We start from the raw sequence: 23,997 nt of genomic DNA, 5'->3' as shown, positions 1-23,997 counted from the left end.
TTTGAGAGCTATAACCTCACATTCATTTTGGCATGCACTTTGTCAAATTAATTTGTGCGTTATTCAGGAACAGTTTGACAAATTAACTTCAATTCCATAATTTTGTAGCCATGGTCTGAGGATGATCTGGTTCAACTTTCATGAATATCAAACCAAAGGTTTAGAAAGAGTCCTAAAAAGTAGGTTTCTTGGAAAATTACAAAAAAACAAAATTCATTTATTATTTATTTTTATTCAAGTTCGTATAAATGTGAGTGAAATTTTGGACTGTTGGTGGCACTAGAGGGTTTGAGTTAGAGACTCCAAATTTGCTATGATAAGAGTTCAGACTAGCCTCCATCTGTGTGCCAAATTTCAAAACTTTCCCGCCAGCTGTTCTATGGGCTGCCATAGACTCAAGAGCAGAAGAAGAAGAACACTAAGAACCTTTGGTGCTTGGCCCCTAATTACAAGTCTGAGGAATTAATTCACATGAGTTTATATCGAAAATGATCAGTAAATGGCAGATCAGAATTTCTACTACTGTCAAATGTATCCCAGAATTTTAACTAAAGCTCACTTAGCAGTTTCTAGGGCAAATTCATTTATTCAAGGTAAGTAAATTCAGCAGGTCAGGAATTGTGAGGCGCAAACTTTGATTGTTTATATGACTCCTAATGCTGCAGAATCACAACTAATCAGGGTTGTGTCCATATTCTGGCTTCAACACAATGCAACAGCAGACAGAGAATAAACAAGTTCTCATATTCAGACTTGTAGGAGAAAATTAAAAACAGAAGTAAAAAACCCAAAGAAGCTCTACTTCTACAAACACATCTACTTAATAGAACATTTCATGGCACTCTTGAAGGGCCTCAATTCTTGAACCATTATGATATAACCATCACAGTTACCCTTCATTTTCTTGACCAATCACATTAGCTTGAAGAGAATTAATTGCACTCTTACAAGTATAACACACACACCTGGACTAGCTGCTAATTCTAGAGATTTCAAGCAGTTCACTGGAAATCTCAATATGAAAGGAAAATGGTACACTTCAAGTAAAGTTGGGATTCTTTCAGTTTTGTTCAGCCTGGTAGAAAAGCAGCAGATACACAGAACGAAGAGGATTATGAATGAAAGCATTTTCAAATCATCAAAGATTTGCCATAGGGGCTGTTTGTCAAGTATTTTTGAATCTGACATATTCGTCCCCAACCCCACCATTAAAATATGTACAACTGGTGTTGAACCCTCGTCAGCCATATTGCACTACTTTGGTACTTCAGCTTTTCTACCTTGGCTGGATAGAAACAGGAAGTGGCATTTCAAGCAAGATTTGTTCAGGAATAGTTTCCTTCACATCAGAAGCTTTGTGGTTTAAGAGAAAAAAAATAAGGTAATATGGCAATATACATACAATCTATACTTGATGAATCATTGTGTCTTTATACATCATGGATTTGTCCAGAAGAGTTTAGACAGAACTTGAGATGGTAGAAGCAGAAGAGGCAAATCGTGTCATTCCAATTGATTTAAATGGAGAAGACAATGAAAAATAGGTGATTTAAGGTCCATGTTAGTCAAATTTCAGGCTGTACAGGAGGTCCCAAAACATAATAGTGGACAAAAGACATACTAATGAACTTTAGTCCATGATTAGGCTTAATCTGTGTGGTCACTCCACATTCACCTTGAAAAAGTCCATTGATCTTTTAAACATGGTGGCAAAAATTGAAACCAATCATTATTCAGTGTCACAGTTCACAATACAGGTCTATATAAAAACACAAAAAAGTGCGTTAGAGTAAAAACGAAGCAGTTCTTAAACCAGTCAGACTAGGCATCAGTAAAAGGCCTTAAATGTGTATTTTTTTTGTTGTTGTTTTTTTACATTTTTTTACTTGAGTCCAAAATTAAGGTATGAGGGTTTTGAGTTGCTGATTCAGTGTCTAATGTTTAAGGGTCAGAGTAAATCTGCGGTCTCAGTGATCTTGAGCCCCTCATAGCTCTAACTGGAAGTGCATTCCCAAAACCATGTGATATCTCTGCCATTTAAATCCCAGCCTTCAAAGAAAGGGCATGTACACTCCCATTAGGTGAATTTATGAGCAAAGATCCACAGGAGACACCTCCTTCTAGGTCACCTTCTAGGCTATCAGGTGTCAGAACTTCAAGTCTTGAAAGCAAGGAATAAAAACGTCCTCCACAATCCATGGTACGTTTAAACTTCTTATGACTTAAAATAGAAGCATGGGGTAGAAACCAATAATGATAGAGTGGAACACAACAGCCAGGCAAAGTGGTGAATATGGTTGCAGCTAAAGTGATTTCATTCTTCTTGAAATAAAATAGACAGAGAAAGAGAAAAAGTGAATTCTATTCTCACAAAAATGTTTTTAAAGATAAAAGGCTAAACAACAAGTGCTTCATGACTATAGTGTCCTCTATACCACAGATTCATATAGAGAAGGGAAGAGAAAGAATAGAAAGAGAGCATGTACTGTTGTGAAATGAATGCAAGCTTTCTACTGAGAGGAAGGAAAAACAGGAAAATTTGAAAGTCCTTCAAAACGGTTCATATCCTTCTTGATTAGAATATCTATATTCGCTCTCAGGAAAATAACACCATTCCCCTTCTGTAATAAACTACACGAAGGGCAGTGCTGACATAGTAATTAAAGTCTTTGTTGGTTACACACTAATAAAAAGTATTTTCAAGAGTTCATAAGCGCACAGAACTTCATCTGGTGTGTGGTATGAGTTAATAACTGTAGATCAGTCCTATAAAGTTTAGATACAAGCCAAATCAAATTTCAAGGAGCAGGACTGAGCATCCCTGATGCAAGTACTGAAAGCTCAGCACAAATTTTTCCACATACAACACTGACCTAAACAAGCTACATGTTTTAGAGGCATTTAGATGTGTGTGCAAAGTGTGTATGCAGATGTGTAAGCATGCATTGAAGTGTGTGTGTATATAGTTCACTAAATAACAGGCCACATTTTCTCACAGCGTTTGTGGTTCTACAGGGGCTGTGTGAGGGCTCTGAGGGGGAGAATGTGGCGGGGATTGCAAAAGGGGGGTAAAATGTGGTGTTGGAGGGCAATAAGAAGGGGTGGCTGTGGGGGATGGGGGCAATCCAGAGGGCACCAGTGGTCCAGGGAGTCCGAAGGGGCCAGTGGGTGACTCAGCAGGAGGCTGGTTGTAAAAGAAGAAAGCACACTGATGGATGAAGGTCTCGATGATTGTCTGGTAGGTGCGCGTGGCTGTCAGGGCATCCATAGAGGTGAAGTCTGGCCGCATCAGTGTCGGCCAGAAACAGATAGAGAGATTTTCACTGGTCATTAAGTTGACTCTGTTCCACTGACTAACCCTGAGAGAAAGAAAAAGGGAGATGAGGTTTAGAGTCTCTCCACTTTAACTGATCTCTAATAGTTCGTAACTGCAGGTGGTTTGACACTTACTTGTTTAGATGGCTCATTACATATTTGAAAACATCAAAATTCTCCCTGGGAAATCGTCTTAACACATCCTTCATTGTGTGAAGCCTCTGTTCTCGATCATTAATTTCTATGCACGCGCACACACACACACAAAAACCTTGATTATTCCACAGGTTTAGACATGCACTGTGTTATGGATGACATAACACCCAATTTTGCTACCCTTGCAAGCAACATCTTAAGAGTTTACAATTCAAGTGGATGCATTTACATTATTTTCTTCACAAATGCATTTAAAGAATGCTAAGTGAGATCTTACTGAACGCTTCCACCAGCTCTTCCTGTGAGCTATAAGGAACCAGAGGCTCAGGCAGCTCAGAGAAGAAACTTTTCATTGCCCCGGCAACTGTGTTCACAGTGAAGTCCTTCTCCACAAGGTCCAGATTGTGGTCTAAGACAAATTAACAAAGTGAGAGTGATGGAGTGAGGTATAGAAAGAAATGAAGAACTAGAGCAGTAGAACTCATCCATCAATACTTTTTTTTGTGGACTATAACACAGAAATCCACTAACAAAACTATAACCCACAACAATTTTGAAGTATAGAACTTCTTCTAAACTTACCCTGTTCAAACTGTCTCTGCATGCTCTCTATCTCCGACTTATTCCCACTTACCCTGTAGATACCCTCTGTTGTCAAACCTGAGAGAGAGAGAGAGAGAGCGAGAGAGCGAGAGAGATTAACTTATCATTTTGAGGTAAGTGATCTTCCTATGACTCCTAAGCATTAAAACATTATTAAGAACTAGTCATTCTACTTTAAGTGTCCAATAGAATTTTACAAACTACTACATATTGTGGCTATTAAAAATGCTAAAAGTAAAAAGTTCTTAAATTCACATTAATATGGTTCAGCAATCTTTATTATAAAACCATAACTGAAATCCAGTCAGAAAAAAGTGAAGTATGTGCAATACTATGCTGTGGTGTGATTTATGACAGCTACAGCCCATTAAGCATCTAATTTTAACTGGACCCTGCGATAATGATAAGCTTATATGGTTCCCGAAGAACAACTCTTATGGGGTGAGTAGGTTGGTGAAACAGCAGCAGCAAATGTACCTGTGGCTTCAATATAACGAATACACTTGTCAATGAAAACCGGAATAGGTCGTTCAAGGGAAACCACATTCACCAGAGGCACCCCAAAGTAGTTACTCTCCAAAGGTTTAGAGATAGAATGACGAGGCTTTGGTCTTGTTTTCTACAAACAGCAAGAAAAATACAGATTATTTGACAATTATACAAGACAATTAGCATTGTTTTGACTCCTTTAATGAAGCCATAAAACATTATATATCACAATTAGGGATTTAACGATTCAGTCGGAGCGGGTTGAAAATCGATACAAATGTGTGACGATTCAAGCCGGTTGAGATGCTAAATGAATCGCGATTCACGTTTTAAACAGCCTCACTTTACAGACACGATAGCAATGAGCAAGTTGTAGCTAGCGTGACGGAATCTGCGTGCACTGGCGCGAAGAAGGCCCTGTCCCAAATGGCACACTTCATGTGCACTTTCAGTCTTGTGTCCGTTAAGTCCACGAGACGCAGGGTGTCCCATTTGTCATTTTAGGTCTCAGAAGGTTGCTCGCGAGCAGCCCCTTTGAGGTTGACATGCGCCCTCGATGAGCACTTCTGCCGAGCCCGCACTGGTGCGGGTTACACAGCGGACTTCTTCACGGCAGTCAAAGCACCTCCGTCTGCATGTAAAAGATAATAGGCCAAACCACACTGACCGAGCGGATTTAAAGCCCCACTCGCGGCGCCGAGGGCGATTGCCATGGAGATCACAAGGTGCATCAGTGTTTTCACAGCGAAAGATACAAGGCTCTTTTCTGTCGTAGTAAATTAATTCCAGGCCCCTTCCTCATCAAGAGAAAAAACAGCACGAGGATGTATTCCACAAACTGATGGAGAAATCTGTGCTGTTGCAGAACCAGGTGTTGTATTTATGTTATTATCTCTTTGTCTAAATGTGTACATGGATTTTTTTTCAATAATTTGTTGATTTGGGTTATTGTTCAATTGGGTTATTATTTGACATTATATATATAAAAATTTTACAAATAAATATGCATAATTATGCAGAAATATCACTTATTTTATAATTGGTCTTAAATCTCATTTTGTAAAAAAAAATTGTGAGAAAATCATATTGTGAAATTAGTATCGTGAATCGTATTGCATCATGAGTTGAGTGAATCATTACATCCCTAATCACAATTTTAAAAACAAGCGAGCATACTTTAAAAAGCCATGTAAAATAAATAAATAAATAAATCTTACTTTGCCTGTTCGGCGAAGACTTTTCAGTATGTTCCTCTTTTTGGGATCTTCTCCTTCTTCATTGAGTATGTCTGTCTTAAGTGCTGAAACATCATCGTCTTTTGACCTTGTGAGTGTGCCAATCTCGTCATCGCTGCCAATGGAAAAACTAGTGCGGAAACTGCTGAACTTCCCCAGACGTTTGGAACGATCTCGGTAGAGCCGTGGCTTCACCCTTGCTGCTGAAAACTTGCGACGTCTCTCCAACGAGCTGCCATCACCTTCACTGTCTGAACCATTGCCTCCTCCATTAGAATGGATCCGATTGGAATTGCGGATGGTAATAATTTTGCCCTGTGTGCTGTCATGTGGCACAGAGTATATGCTGTCCTCATAGCTGGGGCGTGGCTTAGAGACAGCATCCATTGGTTCAGCATAGTCCGAAGGATCGTAATCTCCTCCTAGAGGCCACGTGACATTGGATGTAAGGGAACGGCGATGGCTGACTGCATCTACATACGGGTTGAAATTTGTTTTTCTAAGGTCAAATGTGACACTAGGCTTGGGTCTAACTTGTGGAGGAACTTTATTATTTAGCTTGTTCTCAAAGGTGCTAAGGTCAGAGATCACAGAGAATGTGTCACCTGAGTCCAGGTCAGGCAGTTTGAATCCACCATGAGATGTGAGTGTACCATCATGGTAAGGCGGGGAAGCTTCCATGTCTTCCTCAGAATCCAACAGCATTGTGACAGGGCTTGGGGAGCCACAGTGTGGCGAATACACATTCTCATTTGTATTACTGGCCTCTGCAACGTTTTCATACATGTGACTGGCCTCAACAATTGTTTTCTTTTCTAATACCTCTGTGAAAAATTGTTCCAACAGGTCTAGTTTGTGAAGTCCTCCAACAACTCCACCAGGGCCACAGACAATACTGCAAAACCGTCCCTCAAGTTCATGTGCCAGTTCTTCACCTTGGACTAACAACTCATGAGCAGACTCAGAGTCCAGAAGCTCAGTCCGGGTTTCTCCCACTGCAAGCAGCTGAACTGGGATGATGTCCTGAACCTCACACAAAAAGGCACACAGGGTTTCAAAAGAAGCCTTGCGGCTAGCAGAGTATAAAGCGATGTAGCCATGCACCAGCCGACTCTTACGAGTGGCAAAAGAAGAGTGGTATGACAGTAGAGACAACTCAATTGTGTGCTTGTGTCCACCAATTGTTTGTTCTAGCAGCACTGAAGTGCCACTTGTTTGGGGAGAGGTCGGCTTGCAATGCTGAGGAAGCAGGAATGGTGCAAGAAGTTGATCAATGTCATAGGAGTCTCCACACATTAGGCACATGACAATACGCAATTCAGCCTCTGGGCTCTGGTCCTGCTGTAAGTCTCGAATACATGGAGGCAGCGGAGGTGCAGGTGGAGAACAGGTACGAAATGTAGAAGTCCTTCTTGTTTCAAGTAGGACCTTTAAGACCTGGTTGATCTGCTTATCGTTCACATTTCTCCCATAGCCAGTGCCTGGGGAGACAGGTTCCAGGTAATTACAATGCAGTTTTATGGCTACCTGCTGACCCTGTGAGATTAACGCTTGAGCAGTCTCGCCTCCAATATCACCCAGTCCTCCAACACCTCTTTTGGTTACTAATAAGAGTGACAGGGGAAGCTGAGCCATATGGTTGTCCCTTCTGCCAAGTGTGGACTCTCGCAACTTCTCAATACTTTCTACAACATATGACAAGGACTCTTTTGAATTGTATAAACACAGGCATCCATGGGGAGTAAATGTGGATGTATGAAACGAATTAACAGGAAGTCTAACATTGCCCTCAATTGGCCGAAGGACAAGCTCATACATTCTACCTTCAAGCACATAATGATCATCATTGGTACACAATGCCCGAATCTCATTAGCTAATTCTCTAGCAAGACCATCTTTGCCCAGTATAACAAGATTGATCCTATCTACCTTTCCATCAATCAAATGGGGCTTTCCAAAGAAAGGGTATTGTGTTGGGAAGCATGAAGCTAGTATTTGCTCAATTTTATTGTCAACACAGTGAGGGCAGTTTGGGCATGTTTCCTTTGTAGGATGATACACAAAATGGATGTGTTTCAGCACTAAAGCATCCCTTTCAGCTTGCAATTTCTGAAGTGTCTTGAAGCGTTGTTCTTCACCTAATACTTCTTGAATTGCTCCCATCTTCTCTTTACTAGGTTTGGCATCCAGCTCAAGTTCATAGAAGAGTTCAGAGTACTCTAGCAAAAGCTCCTGAAAATCTTCTTTTGCCCTGTCTATGATTGCTTTCTGGTGCCGGTTATAAATGTCCAAATATTCTGGCTCCTCAAGCCACTGGTAGAAGTCTTCGTTCATGATAAAGCTTCGGGCCTCCTCCCAGGGTTTGCCAGGAGTAACGAAAGGTGAAGATGCTAATTTTGCTTTGAATTCATGACGCATCTGGGCACGCTTGCATTCATTGCGCAAGTGTTCAAGGTGTGCATCAAAGATTATTTCAGCAGCCGTGGTGTCTAGCACATCAAAGGGGATGCGCTCATCCTCCATGTTATCAAGATGTGGCGTGTCCTCCCATGGCGCATCGTCCAGTACCACAAACCAATGATCAAAATCTTTTTTAGACTCAAGGACCTTTTGGACCCCAGACCAGCTCAAATGTTCAATTTCATCCAATTCGGACACCAAGCTACTTAAGGCGAGTGGAAGAGCGCTCAAATATGCTTTACGACGCTTTTCAATATGCTCCTGTTTTAGCCGGTGAATATGTTGTTGAAATAGCTTCTTAGCCTTACCCGTACCTTCTAAAAATACATACTCCTTGTATTCAGGTAAAGTCTGCATTCGTCGGCTGATGTTGGGCCAAGTTTCATTGTGATTCTTCACAATGTGGTTAACCAACCACTCATAGCGGTCTTTTGCAGAGGCAATCAGTTGACTCTGGTGTTTCAATGCCTCAAAGTAAGGTATGATCTTGGGTTTACCTCTTCCCTTATCAATGAGCTGCATCAAGGTAAGGAAAGCCAAGTCAACATTGACGTTGGACCGTGCCGAAGTCTCAACAACTTGCAAGTTCTTTTTTGTAATGGCAAATGTATGAGAATCCTTGATGTATCGCTCCACACCCTCATCACACTTAGTGAGAACTAGCACAATAGGTTTTTTAGTCTTGCTTAAGTGATTGTACAAGTTGGTGACAAATTTCATTTGATCATCAAAGTTGCGGTTCATACCACGGCTGACATCCACACAGAGCAGAAAGCCATCCACCTGCAACTTGCCTTCGGGCATTTGCTTCTGTTCGAAATCTTGCTCCAGTCCCAACTGATCAGTGCAGAAGTACATGAGTTTTTCAGCAGAAGCCAGTTTGGTGGAGGCAGCTCTTTTGATGTAGGGCTGTAAGGCTGTGCTGCGATGGGGCTGGAACGTCTGGTCATCAATGAATTCTGTCTGCTCAACCACATGCATCCTGCAGTCTGCACCATCTTCCAAAACTCTCCCCACCTCTCCCCAAAACAGGAAATGGTCATTGTTAACAACCCGGCCACCGAAGTCACTGGTACTTAGTACAGAAGTGTGATCAAGATGGAAGTCGTCCGCACTAGGGCGGACAAAACGGTTACAAAGGCAGGATTTGCCAACTCCACATTGCCCTTTCTCCTTCTCAGTTCCCGACAGGCCAACAACAACAAGGTTGTAGATAGGCATACGGGATTCTTGCTTTTTAGCCATCATCATCGTACACAGGCTTTCATCTTGCCATGCCCCAAAGGTTGACAGAGGCAGACTCTTTAAAACATGTCCATAAAATGTTGAAATTAGGGCCCTGTATTTGATTTACAATTGAGGCTTTAGTTCTGATGTTTCAATCATCCTTTCAGGTCAAGAAAGCTGCTTGGATTTTTTTGGCCATATTAGAGGGGACCAATGAGAGAAAAAGGGGACGTGAAGAAGGCAGAAGCAGGAATAGGGACTAACCTAAATGAGAAAGGGAGAGAGAAAGATCAAACCAATTATCAGCAAAATGATGTGCTTTGCTTGCCTAAAAGGAAAATTACGAAAATATAAAACTACTTTAAAAATTCTTACAGATATTAAAATGATATTCAATTAGCACAGTATAACCCTACATTAAACCCCTTAAAGTGCCTAACAATCTACATTGAGAATTTCAATAACATGTTTTTAATAAGATACAATATATTCTAACAAAAAAAATCAATGACCCAATTCTAATAAAAATAAAAAGCACCTTTTCGATAAATACAAATCAATTTCTCAGATTGATTTTTATATTGATTAATTCCTAGCAAACCTACACAACATTATGTGAATACTAAAAACTAGTTATGTAACACAGTTCACTCCAAAATCATTCTACAATCATAGTCCACACAATCTACTTTACACTTGGCTTCATGAAGTATACGATGTTCCGGATATTTGCGTTTAGTTAACGATTTCGGAAACCATCAGTCATTCACGTCACTCTACAGTAGATAATAACCCATTTCTATGGACAAAACTCATATGGAAAACAGAAGAGGACAGAGTGAGCTGCTGCAGGAAAGGTACATGATCCAAGTTGTCCGAAATATGAGAATGCTTCAGTGAACAAAAGCAAAAGCGTTAACACATCTTGCCCTGTTGTGCTTTGACAGATGCGTGTGATGTGCCTCTGACACGCGTTTTCCTCAGCACATAACTTACATTTTATGGTTAGTATTTTATCTGTAAATGTTAAAAAGTCCCACGAGTATTTCCATTTTGTATATTCTGACAACAAGCGTCTTGTTAAACAGACTTCAATGAACAAGAGCCGGTGGGCGCGTGCGTGTCAAACAGAAAGAGCGCAGTAGAACATAAGCGCAATAAAAATACTAAAATATACTAAAATACACATCTTGCTACAATATTTTTTGTTAGAAATTAAGTGTAGGTTTACAATTCTACCTGCAACAAGTAATCATATTTATGAGAGCAGCAACAGTAAAGGCAATATTGTTGGAATAGCCCATTAATATAAAATAATTACTATGGTCAGTAGAGTGAATGTTTGTGTTCCTCATACAAGTTAAAATTGTGTTTTTGTTTTTTCATCACTTTTAAATTATTCATTTTAATTTCTTCTTTAAAATAGTATGCAATTAATTTGCTTATAATGTACAGCATAGCCTTCATAGATGCATTCATTATATTTGTCTTCACAGGCTTTATATTACACATTTTTTGGAGGACAGCACTGGGCAGGATGTGGAAAAACATTGTTTCAAATAATGGATTAAATGTAATTTGTAATTTTTTTTTTTTAAATGTATAATAATTGTTTTCGATTTTTTAACCCGATTAATAGATTAATAATAAATAATTGACAGATTAATCGATCAAAATAATTTTTAGTTGCAGCCCTAGTGATAATCATATGATTATCTTTCTTAATTGACCATCGATACGTTTTATTGATTAAATTACAAATAATCGATCGTCGAGTAATCGTTAGCATCCCTAGTAGGCATGTGCCGGTATCAAATTTTCATGTTGCGATTAATTGCTGAAGCTTTTATCACGGTATACGGTGTTATCACGATATTGAAATAAGTTACAAAAAAAGTATTGTCATACTATAACAGGTTCAATAACTTTCTTATAACAAAAGAACCAAACATTTAAATACAATAAAGCAATACACACAAATGTATAAAGTAAACAAATATTTAAAACAGATTAAGTGCAAAAGAATTATAAAGAACAATAGGTAACACTTTACATTAATGCCTCGCCAGTTAATGCATTAACTTTAACAAAGAATGAATAGCTACATTTTTACAGAAGTTATTATTCTTTGATAATGTTAGTTTAAAAAAGCAACTGTTAGTTAGTGTTAGCTCAGGTCCATTAAATAATACAGTTACAACTTTTGATTTTAATAATGTGTTATTAAATGCTGAAATGTACATTTAACTCAGATTAATAAATGCTTTAGAAGTATTTTTCATTGTCAGTTTGTTAATGAATGAACTAATGTTAAATAATGGAGCCTTATTGTAAAGTGTGTGACTGAACAACAGTCAGAACATATTCAAACAATATCTAGGGCATATAATTTAGTCCAGATTAAAGTATAAAAAGTTTAAGTTTGAAAATGAATAGCCTCAAGTCTTTACGAGGATTACCGGGGAAACGGCTGCATTTCTGCTGTTCCGTCAGCGCCCTCTGCTGTCAGAGAGTGAATGTGCACTTCAGCATGTCTCCTTCACTTATTCCGCCATGTGCTCGGCTCATGCACGGTTTGTTTACATAGGTGCGCATTCCTCTTTGACGTGTTGTTCATTTTAAACGGTTGATGGGTAAAGTATTCTTAAAATGCATTCTAAAAATCTGAATAATTCGTAATAAATAATTATTCACGGTATTTTGAAGTGCCCACGATAACAATATTGTGCATGTTCATTATTGCGGTATATTGTATTACCGTTTACCAGCACATGTCTAATCCCTAGTTCCTATGTGGTTGCTAGGATGTTCTAGGTGGTTGTTCATTCCAAATGTTTTGATATTCTGGTTTGGATCTGGATCTAGTTATGGTTATAGATATGGATTGGGTTGTATGATATTTAATTAAACAACAAAATCTGAAATAACAAAACAAATTTTTTTTTGCTTTCCATTGAACTCCAGCAATTAGGGGTAAAGTTTGCTGAACCAGTTAGGGGCAAGCAGTTAGCCTTAAAAAATGGCCAACTTCAAAGTAATTAAAGAGCATGATCTAATAGTAAGCATACAAACCAATGAGAAGTAGTGAATAAAATATTAACAGTATTTAATTTTTTTTTTATTCATGTCTGTATCATTTCCATTACAATAGCACACCTCAAAAATGTGATTTCCACACTTATGTCATTCCAAACCCATATGGTCTTTTATCCATGGAATGGAAAGAGGACATTTTAAATAGTTGATTTATGTTTTTCCATGTAATTACAATGAATGGGGACTGGAGCTTTCAAGCTTCTGACAGGACACAAAAGCACCATAAAAGCACCTTAAGTGGCTGATATAATGGGCTATTTCTATATTCCACGTCTTCTGAAGCCATATGATAGCTTTCTTTGAAAAACTGACAACATTTTTAGTTGTTGCTACTTTCATGATGCTTTTTTGTCATTTTGTAGCTTGACAACTCCAGTACTCATCCATTTACATTATACTGAAGAGTGAGCAAAATATTCTCAAATTCATTCAATTTCACATAAGAAAGATTCATACATGTTCTTAAAGAATTTCCATTTTGGGGGGCCTTGTCACTTTTGCAGGTTGATCATTATTAAAAACAACTTAAATAATATGAGTTATATATAATAATAATAAATAAAATATATAATAAACAACTCTGATTACATAAGTACCCTTTTTGCAAGACTTTTTTTTTTAAAGTTTAGTTTTTGTTAAAATTTGGCCCATGGCTAAAATATCATGAATCGGTTTGTCTGGACGGGCAACGCTACAATTCTGCTCATGTGCGCTCCGCCAAACAGTTTCAAACAGAGTAATCAATGTGAAGAGTCAAGGATGCAAAGGAAGTGGCCAGGTAGAGCAGAGAGGGAAAGGTCTCCAAGAAGAACCAGCGAAATGTAGCAAAATTACTGACCTGTTCAAGTGCAGATCAGTTATATCTATAAATAGGCTACTGTAGTTTTGTGTTCATTAACTTAGCTAAGCATTTATCTTAGCAGTTTAATGCTTAGCTAAGTTAACAAACACAAAACTACAGTAGTTTTGTTAGCAGTGGCACCGCATTACTATCGTCACTCAAAATATTGTAAAGACATTATTGTTATCTGTTGTAAAGTTACAGTAGTAATTTAGCAGCCAAATGCTCACATTGATTTATAGTATGTTTGTAGGGAGCTAGGGCAGACAACACAATATGAGTCATAATGCAGTAACATGTTCAGTATTAAAAATTTTTTTTATAAAGATTGTCATGATGTAGGTATAATTGTACTAATTTTGACATTTAAAATATAAATTATAAATAAATAAAACACTATATTGCCAAAAGTTTTGGGATGCCTGCCTTTACATGCATAATAACTTTAATGACATCCAATTCTTAAAGGAACACTCCACTTTTTTGAAAATAGGCTCATTTTACAAGTCCCCTAGAGTTAAATAGTTGAGTTTTACCGTTTTTGAATCCATTCAGCTGATCTTTGTATCTGGCGGTAGCACTTTTAGCATAGCTTAGCATACATCATTGATTCTGATCAGTCCATTAGCATCTTATTCAAAAAAATGACCAAAGACACTTTCAATATTTTTCCTATTTAAAACTTGACTCTTCTACAGTTACATCGTGTGCTAAGACCAACTGAAAATTAAAAGTTGCGATTTTCTACACCTATATGGCTGGGGACTACTTTCTCATTCCTGCGTAATAGTCGCAGATCTTCGCGGCCGTACCATGGCTGCAGCGGCGCAATGATATTACAGCGCCTGAAAGTAGGCCCCAGCTAGGTAACTTTCAATGTGACCGGCACAAAGTTTGTGTAGTTGCAGAGAAAGTTTCAGGCTTGCAGCCGACAAATTGTGTTGTGGATTTACCTGTGTGATTAGCCATGGTTCTGTGTGTTGTAAAGGGCTGTGATAGTAAGTCGAAGGTGTATACTACCACCATGTTTCACAGAAAACCAACGAATCATTGCGCCGCTGCAGCCATGGTACTGCCGCGAAGATCCGCGACTATTACGCAAGAATGAGAAAGTAGTTCCTAGCCATATAGGTGTAGAAAATCGCAACTTTTCATTTTCAGTTGGTCTTAGCACACGATGTAACTGTAGAAGAGTCAAGTTTTAAATAGGTTGAAAGTGTAAAAATATTGAAAGTGTCTTTGGTCATTTTTTGAACGAGATGCTAATGGACTGTTTAGAATCAATGATGTATGCTAAGCTATGCTAAAAGTGCTACCGCCAGATACAAAAATCGGCTGAATGGATTCAAAAACGGTAAAACTCAACTATTTAACTCTAGGGGACTTGTAAAATGAGCCAATTTTCAAAAAAAGTGGAGTGTTCCTTTAATCCGTAGGGTTTCATATAGAGTTGGCCCACCCTTTGCCTTTGCATAACAGCTTCAACTCTTCTGGGAAGGCTTTCCACAAGGGTAAGGAGTGTGTTTATGGGAAATGTTTTACCATTCTTCAAGAAGCGCATTTGTGAGATCAGGCACTGATGTTGTACGAGAAGGCCTGGTTCGCAGTCTCCACTCTAATTCATCCCAAAGGTGTTCTATCGGGTTGAGGTCAGGACTCTTTGCAAGCCAGTCAAGATCCTCCACACCAAACTCGCTCATCCATGTCTTTATGGACCGACGCTTTGTGCACTGGTGCGCAGTCATGCTGGAACAGGAAGGGGCCATCCCAAACTGTTCCCACAGAGTTGGAAGCATGAAATTGTCCAAAATGTCTTGGTATGCTGAAGCATTGGGAGTTCATTTCACTGGAACTAAGGGGCCGAGTCCAACCCCTGAAAAACAACCCCACACCATAATCCCCCTCCACCAAACTTTACACTTGGCTCAATGGAGTCAGGCAAGTACCATTCATCTGGCAACCCGCTCTATGATTTTACGTGGCCTACTACTTTGTGGGGCTGAGTTGCTGTTGTTCCCAATTGCTTCCACTTTGTTATAATAACACTAACAGTTGACCGTGGAATATTTAGTATTGAGGAAATTTCAGGAATGGACTTATTGCACAGGCGGCAACCTATCACGGTACCACGCTTGAATTCACTGAGCTCCTGAGAGCGACCCATTCTTTCACAGATGTTTGTAGAAGCAGTCTGCATGCCTAGGTGCTTGATTTTATACAACTTTGGCCATGGAGTGATTGGAACACCTGAATTCAATGATTTGGAGGAGTGTTTCAATACTTTTGGCAATATAGTGTATTTGTATGAAATATAGTTTTGTGAAATCTTGGGTATTTAAGTAATTTTAAGATAAAAAAACAACAACAACAAAAACGGGTCATTCCTAATATCCTGTGACATTCGGACAATATAGAATTTAGAAAATTACATAGTTTTTAAAATAATTTGTGTAATCATGATAGGGTGATGAAAAACATTTGAAAAATTATTTTGGCTTGGTTAAATAAATTTAACCACCTGTTATTAAACCAGATAAATTAAATAGATAAAAAATGCCCACACTGTTATAGGGACAAAAGAACAACAGTTTAAAGGGATAGTTCACCCAAAAATGAAAATTATCCCATAATTTACTCACCCTCAAGTCATCCTAATTGTATATGACATTCTTCTTTCAGACGAAGATGGTTCTTTTATTCTTCTTTCAGTTATATTACAAAAGTCCAGGCTAATCCAAGCATTAGAATTGGATTTATAGTTGTCCTGTTTTTGAAGTCCATAAAAAGAGCATCTGCCCATCAAATAACGTGCTTCAAGCGGCTCTGGGGTGTTAATAAAGGCCTTCTGAAGCGAATCGATACGTTTGTGTAAGAAAAATATCCATATTTAAAACTTTATAAAGTAAACTTTCGGCCGACCGCCTTCCCTGTTCAATATATGGAAAAATTGTTGAAAGTTCCCCTGCCGATCAAAAGACTAACGCCACCAGTTCGTCATGACGTCGCGTATGCATCTTGAGTTTCACTTTCAACATTCAACCATTTTCCACAGAAGGCAGTCGGCCGACAGTTTACTTGATAAAGTTTTAAATATGGATATTTTTCTTACACAAACACGTCGATTCGCTTCAGAAGGCCTTTATTAACACCCCGGAGCCGCGTGGAGCACGTTATTTGACGGACAGATGCACTTTTTATGGACTTCAAAAACAGAGCAACTATAAATCCAATTCTAATGCTTGGATTAGCCTGGATTTTGTAATATAACTCTGATTGTATTCGTCTGAAAGAAGACTGTCATATACACCTCGGATGACTTGAGGGTGAGTAAATCATGGGCTAATTTTAATTTTTGGGTGAACTATCTCTTTAAAATACTTCTTTGTGTACATTATCTTAGACAACTTGTGTACCTTTGTCCCTTTAAAAGGCATGTAATTTAATAAATTATCCAAAATGTTATATATATTTTGCAAGATTTGTACTCTCTCACACAAACACATAATTTTACATTTTTCGTTTTCTTATATACCCTTGAAGGCTTTTTTGGTAAGTTTTTAAAGTACTACATTATTTGTTCTTTAAATATATTTTCATTGTCACCGAGTTTAGTTAGTTTGGATTTTACGAAATTGTAAAAAAAAAAAAAAAAAAAAAATCTGCTCATAAGGACCCACAATGTAATAACAGGGTGGACAAGTGGTATAAAGAATGGATGGATAATCTCCTATCGCTCACAAACAGCCAATTAATATTACCTTTCTTTGGATTTTGATAGGAAACAATACGTAAAACATTCCTAAAGAATTTTATATACACTACTTCAACTTGAAACATAAATTAATTCCCTATGAACACTCCAAGTCTCCATTCTGTTAGGTCTTCTGATTTAAGACCTGAACCGTATCTCAGCAAAAAGAAGCTAACATAGAAGGTTTATCAAATAAAAACGCAAATGGTTTTTCAAATTGCAATTTTGAAATATGTTTCTAAATATAAACTTTTTTTCATATTTCCCCCAAAAGAGTGACATATTAAGGTTGACCACATCAAATTTGAAAGTTAAATATGTAAAAATAGACTATTAAAATAATAGAGGATCTCACTCACTTGCCCAAGTTGTTTTCCCGCCAAAGAAGTGATGACTGCTTTATCATGATAATATGTTATTTCATTTTTCCAATTTTCATTAGAAGGAAAAGTAGTCAAAAATAGCAGAGTGGATAATTTGAGGGACAAGCTAAAAATCTTTATTATATTTGTTCAATTAAATGTGATCATTAAAAAAATAATCATTACTGATATACCCAACAATTGAAAAAGTGTGTGTGTGTGTGTGTGTGGGAAGGGGGGGGGGGGTGATCATGTATAGCAAGTGCTGTATTTATCATGAAAATGCGGTACGCAAGTCTGGGGACATAGGAAAAATGGTGATTTATGGTGGTTCAAAATTATGTAAAATGTCTCATTCTTTTTTAAACTTTCAAATTGTGTTATTTATGACCAAGACAGCTTTAAAATGTATATTTAAAATTTTAAGGCAGTAAGACCAGGGGCCTGTACCATGATGGTAGTTTAACAAACTCAGGGTTACAGGATTAGTTTTGAGTTGACAAAACCAAACCAATCTATTCAGGCTTTGTTGGTCCCATGATGCTGATCATCAACTTTCTCTGTCAACTCAGGCTTTGATCCTGAGTTTAGGAGTTTAGCTGTGACATCAGTAGTGAACAGCCAATCACACGCTGTGGATCAGTAAAACTGAGATTCACTTCTCACGAGAGAAGCAGTGTGATTAACTTCACTCTTCTGCAGAATATACATGATTGAAAAATATTAAGAATTGAAACAAATTTACACAGAAGAAGAGCTGTCGAGGACAACTTTAAGAAAAATCTTATACATCAATGCAAGTAAAAGTTATGAAGTTAGTTTAGTTGATATATAGAGAATTGAACATTTATGCTCACATGTAATTTTTTATAGATTTAGTTATTGAATTTAAAGCTTATTTGTATGACCTTTATATAGGCTATTTATTTTAATATTAACAAAATGCATATTAATGATTGATTTACTAAAATTATACATGTGTAATTGATTAAGGGTATAATAATTACATAAATTATTTTTAAATAATTCAAAATTATTATTATTATAAATAAGCATTGTTAAAAGCCAGAGGGTTAAGTCTTTAATAGCCATTTGCTATGTAGTGACCTTTAATTTGGAGAAGAAAAAGGGGAGTGACTTTATTGCATCAGATATGTGTCACTTTGCTCACAGCTGATTGGTCCAATTTCAGTTTGATATCTCTTATCCAGAACATAACCTGCCCTGGAGCAGGTTAGCTGTGGAGGGTAAGTTACTATGGAGATGAACACAGCTAAAAGCCAAACCACTTTAATGGTACCTTAAACCCAGGATTGGCACAAACTAAGCTTAAACATATCTGGCTAGCCAGCTAAACCGGCTTCATGGTATAGGCCCCATGATCTTTACTGGGGACATAAAAGGCACCGAATCCCAAGAATGACCCAAACAACAACACATTGTCTTTATGTAATACTATGAAGTTAACTGAAATAAGTTTTGATTATGTGCAAAGTACAGAACTGGAGACAGCTCTGTTCATAACAGAAGACCTGCTGGTGAAGAAGTGACAGGTACAAGAAAAAATAGCTAAATACACAAGTGAGAGACAGACTGATGGAGGTGAATGAGTAGTTCAAGAGATAACCTTTCATTATTTTACATGGCCCCAGCCTAAGGATTTAGACCTTTTTTATGTGATGGCCATAAAAAAAAATTAGGGTTGTCTGTGGTTTCAAAATTTGTATAAGATGGCCTGGATGAGTGTGAAATCTCCTGGCCTGAATTTGTGTCCCACAGACATTGAGAAAATACTTCATATACATTGAGAAAAAAAGGCTTGAACATACATCAAACACTGTCTTGGCTGTATGTGTATGAAAAAAAAATAAAATAAAGACCCCATGGCACTCTACAAGCAAAATACACATCTGAAGTTCTGAGCCATAAAAAAAAATTATGAATGAATTAAGAATTTTAAATGAGTATAAAAAAAGAGCTTAATAAAACAGTATAAATCTTAATGGAACAAGGGAATGGACTATTTCGTTTATGTGATTCGTATTCATAAATTAAAAAATACGTGACAATGTTTACCGGTACATTTAGGTTTAAGACTTAGGCCTATACAAAATGTTTCATTAAGCTCCATTTTTTTTAACTCGTTTAAATTTTAATTCATAATATGTAATGATTACACAATTAAATTTGATGGAATTTTACTATTAATTGAAACGCGTAAATCTTAAAAAAGCTTTATTTATTTATTTATTTGAGTGTAGGCCCAGCATAGCCTTAGCAAGAAATGCCAGCTACGTAATGCGTCACGGTTCAGATCTGCCTCCCTATGAGCAGCTTAGCTGTCTTGTGTGGTACCTCTACAGAAATTACACTCATATGTCTGTGACATTTCCCCCACGTATGTATGCCGTTATAATAAATGACCGCGACTCATCTACGTTACTATCCGTTGGTGGTGTATTCTACAATTAAATGCTCTGCGAATCTGTCAAGCGTTACATAGCAACTAACAAGGTGCACATCACGTGAGGAAATAGTCTGCCAACTTATAACATTCAGAGAATTTAAGAGAGCAAGATAAATCCGTTTTCAATGCAACCAAGTCGCTGCTTGCACAACAGACGGCAATCACTTTTATTCATACATACAGTTTCCCTTCGGAACTACGTAGGTTAACGTTACTCATTATTTCAATACTCGATTTATAGGCTTCCTAAAACGGCCGAAAACTGTCACGTAGCAGGTGACACAGACTACTTTGCTCGCTAATATTGATTTGAACGAAATACCAGGGAGAATACATACCAGTGCCTTTCTCAGTCCTCCCTTTCCCTTCTCAACCCCTCTTCCAGGCCAGCGAGAGAGGGCTTACAACCGGCTCGGTCAATGTTGTTAGAAACCAGAAAGGAAGGAACACAAAAGACTACGTAAAAAGCCGAGGACATTCAATTCCTTGGAGGCTCTTTGATTGTGGTTTGACAGACTTGCAGTTTCCAAGGGATATTTTTGTCAGACGCAATTTACTGATCTCGCGTTAGTATAGAAACGGCTGTGAAAATCCACCGACGGCTCAACATATCCAAACAAAGAAATGTCCTTTCTTGGAGGCTAACGTTAGTCGTTTCCGTGCGGGAAAAAAAAGCTTGGTTTAATGTCTTCCTCCGTCCTAAACACGGTGGTTTTGGTCAATTATAATGCCCTTTGTTGTGGCCATAAAATGCTAATTTCATCGTGTGCAGACAGCATGCAGCGATGCCTTAACACTGAGACACAACATCCAGTTTTTCGTAGCCAAATCTCGAGCAATCTGGGCCACGCATGTATTTAAATGTTCAAATATATATGTGCGTGTGGGTGAAAGTGGTTGTCCAAGGCTCCCAATAATGGCGGTCCATCCGCCCGAACCCAACTCTGAGTCTGCCCTCTTTCGCTCTCCTTTTTTGAGGATAAAAGAGGGTTACTGAGACAGCCGAGACTCGCCCAGTGGCGCATGGACAACAGCACAGCGCTGAGCCAATTACAAGAGCCGAGCTCGAGCGCGCGCACGCGGACGCAGGCCCGACCTAAAGGCGAAGCAGCATCCTTTCAAATACAGAGTGATTGATGTTGTTGCAGATGATTGTGATCATATAAAATTCTAAAAATAACTTTGTGACGCAATATCTTAAACCATGTGAATAAATACTATTGTCAAATTTCACACTCAGTTACGAAGATTTTTGACATTGGCGATACTCACTATTAAACCAGTTTATTTTATTTCATTTAGGCCTAATGTTACGTTAACGTGTAACATTATAACGTGATTTACACATATGGGACCATTTGTCATTTTTTAAATTTTATTGTGATTGTGACATAGATCTTGTCAATGGAAACAGTATTCATCAACAAAAAAAACTGCAAGTTGAAATCAAAAGTGATCATGAAATGCTCATCCTTGGTGAATATATTGACGTCCCATTATCTGAAAAAACAAACAAACAAATTGGTAGAACTGTGATAAATGGAAATCTTGTTCATCAACATTCTTTGCACATCAAGTATTTTAATAGGGTACTTTTACACACGTTGTGAATCTGTTTTTCATTCAGAGTTTCTGAGATAAATGTGTGAGGAAGTAAAAAGACAATGTCCTTTTAAAAGTCATTTAAAAATGCTTTCTTGACATAAAGTCAGGGCATTTATTTTATAATACAATGCGTAATGCTTGCTATAAATATGGTTGCTAAAAGTATAACACTATAATGCATGTGCATGCTCACAGTGAAAGTTAATGAAGAAGAGGTCAAAGATCACCATTGTCCTCAAGCATAGATAATAGAGAGAGAGAGAGAGAGAGAGAGAGAGAGAGAGAGAGAGTGTGTGTGTGTGTGTGTGTGTGTGTGTGTGTGGGGGGTGATTAAGGTAAACCCTGCCTTGACAGAATGTCCCCGCAAAGATGACAATATATGAAATTCTTGTCCTTGTGGGGACATTTCTGGTCCCATATTTTGGAAAACATCTTATAAAGTGATGTTTTTTGAAAATGGAAAAAAAAAAATGCCCCTGATATAGGTTGTGATAGGTAGATTTAGAGTTAGGGGATACTTAGATTTACTAAGAATATAGAGTTTATACAGTATAAAATTATTATTTCTATGGAATGCCACTATAAAACACGAAAACCCAACATGTGTGTGTGTGTGTGTGTGTGTGTGTGTTTATTGTATCTTTGTATATTGTGTGTGCCTTACTTAGCAGATGTCTTGTTTCCACAGTTGAGTTTTTTGCCTGCCAAAAAAAGATGACATTTGACTATACAAATGTTTGATGGTAATCTTTATTATAATGTATGCAGAGAGGACATGCTGTAGATTGCACAAATCTAGATATACTCACTGAATATGATAGCCATGCCCAAACAGAACAAAACAGCTGCAAAGATCAGCCCACCTCTTCTGATTAACTCATAATCTGGCATAATTGCACAAATAGATAATTACAAACAAGATATCCACAAAAGTGATCCTAAACAAAGCTTTGAATGAAAGTTGTAAAACAAAAAAATCATTTCAGCTAACGTGAGCAGGACTGTTCCCTTGAGATAAGACTGTCTAATTTGCTAATTTAATTTGTCAACTTGTCAACTGAAATGTGTTATGATTATTCCACAGTTCTGTGTAATATTTTAGTTGTATCAGTAACCATCAGGCGTTCTTACCATAGGTGAAATCAGCATCTGAATACTCTGTATTTTCTTAAGAGAGAACACACAAAGGGTATCATGTTAACTTTAAACCTAGTGTAAATATTATTCTTACATTCTCTAATAGATGTCTAAACGGATAGTTAACCCCAAAAGGAAAAATTTTGACATCAACCAAAACTGTGTGGTTTGTGTTATAAAGAGAGAAAGTCAAACAGGGTTGGACCGACATGACTGAGTAAATGCATGATGACAGAATATTAATTGTTGAGTCAACTATCCATTTAAGTTGTGTGATATATAACTAAGTACTGATTATCAAAATAGTGTAAAGTTAAATCAAACTTACCCACTCCCATCGTTAGCGGTGATGAAGGATCTCCTAGTTTCAGAGTTGATAATTCCACAGCTGTGATATATGCGTATGAGAGTATAAGTGAGAGAGGAGTTTGGGTGTTTTCCGGGAGCTCCTTAAACTTTCCGATGGTGGAATTGTAATGGTGGAGCGATTGACAAATCAGTAAGAGTTACGGGAAAGAGAGGGAGAGTATGTATGTGTGCTTCGCAAGTAACGACCTTCAAACCCTTTACTCTGACCTGTCTTATCCAGTAAACCTCAAAACATGCACATAAACTCAAGCCTTTAGGCCATTTCTTAATATCTAACCATTGAGCAGTGGTGAATGTGCCCTTGCAATAAGCTGACAAGGTCACTTCATGAAGCTCATTAAGAAACAAGCAGACCATGAGAGACAGATTCAATCTCTGAAGGCCAAATAATCTGATATAAGACAAATAAAAACATAAATAAAATAAACTCATGATGTAAACTCCCAAAAATGATTTACACTGTGATTTTCACACATTTTGTAATATAGACTATGAAAAATATGTTGATAAATTACATTGAGATTTCAGAAGGACTCCAAACAGTTAATTTATCTGTTAGTTCTATTTCAGTGGGTAGTTAAACATTAATCTGTAATTTCCAAGAGAACAAATACAAAAGTGTAGAACAAATACATAACTAATCACTTTAATTTTGAGCGGGAGTAATTCATAAAACCAACAGATTGCCTAAGGAGATATCTCTTGTTTTTAAATAAGTGTAAATGGAAAACATTGACTCTTCAGTAAGCCCTCTCTTCTGTCCACATACAGCAAGTTTACTCTCTTTCTCTTTAATAAGCTGGAAGATAAATCTATCAGAGTATGAAAGGGACTAAGTCAGGTATTCTTGGTAAAGTTAATGATTATGACTATGTTAAAAGATC

The 23,997-nt window shown here is 37.6% G+C and overlaps 1 protein-coding gene across 1 annotated transcript; it reads right to left on the bottom strand.

Moving 5' to 3' along the window:
• Window positions 1-235: 235 nt before the first annotated feature.
• On the bottom strand, window positions 236-21,011 carry arhgap35b (Rho GTPase activating protein 35b). Its single transcript, XM_079815317.1, has 7 exons — window positions 20,341-21,011; window positions 5,781-9,749; window positions 4,552-4,693; window positions 4,054-4,131; window positions 3,749-3,880; window positions 3,451-3,556; window positions 236-3,359 (listed from the first exon to the last, which is right to left on the bottom strand). The coding sequence occupies exons 2-7, from the start codon at window positions 9,507-9,509 to the stop codon at window positions 2,993-2,995; spliced, it is 4,554 nt and encodes a 1,517-aa protein (XP_079671443.1). The 5' UTR covers window positions 9,510-9,749; window positions 20,341-21,011; the 3' UTR covers window positions 236-2,992.
• Window positions 21,012-23,997: the final 2,986 nt, after the last annotated feature.

This window comes from Gobio gobio (assembly GCF_949357685.1).
Source record: "Gobio gobio genome assembly, chromosome: 4".
In the NCBI taxonomy this organism is placed as follows: Eukaryota; Metazoa; Chordata; class Actinopteri; order Cypriniformes; family Gobionidae; genus Gobio; species Gobio gobio.
The sequence above is the reverse complement of the archived record's forward strand: the minus strand, read 5'-3'. Positions and strand labels throughout refer to the sequence as shown.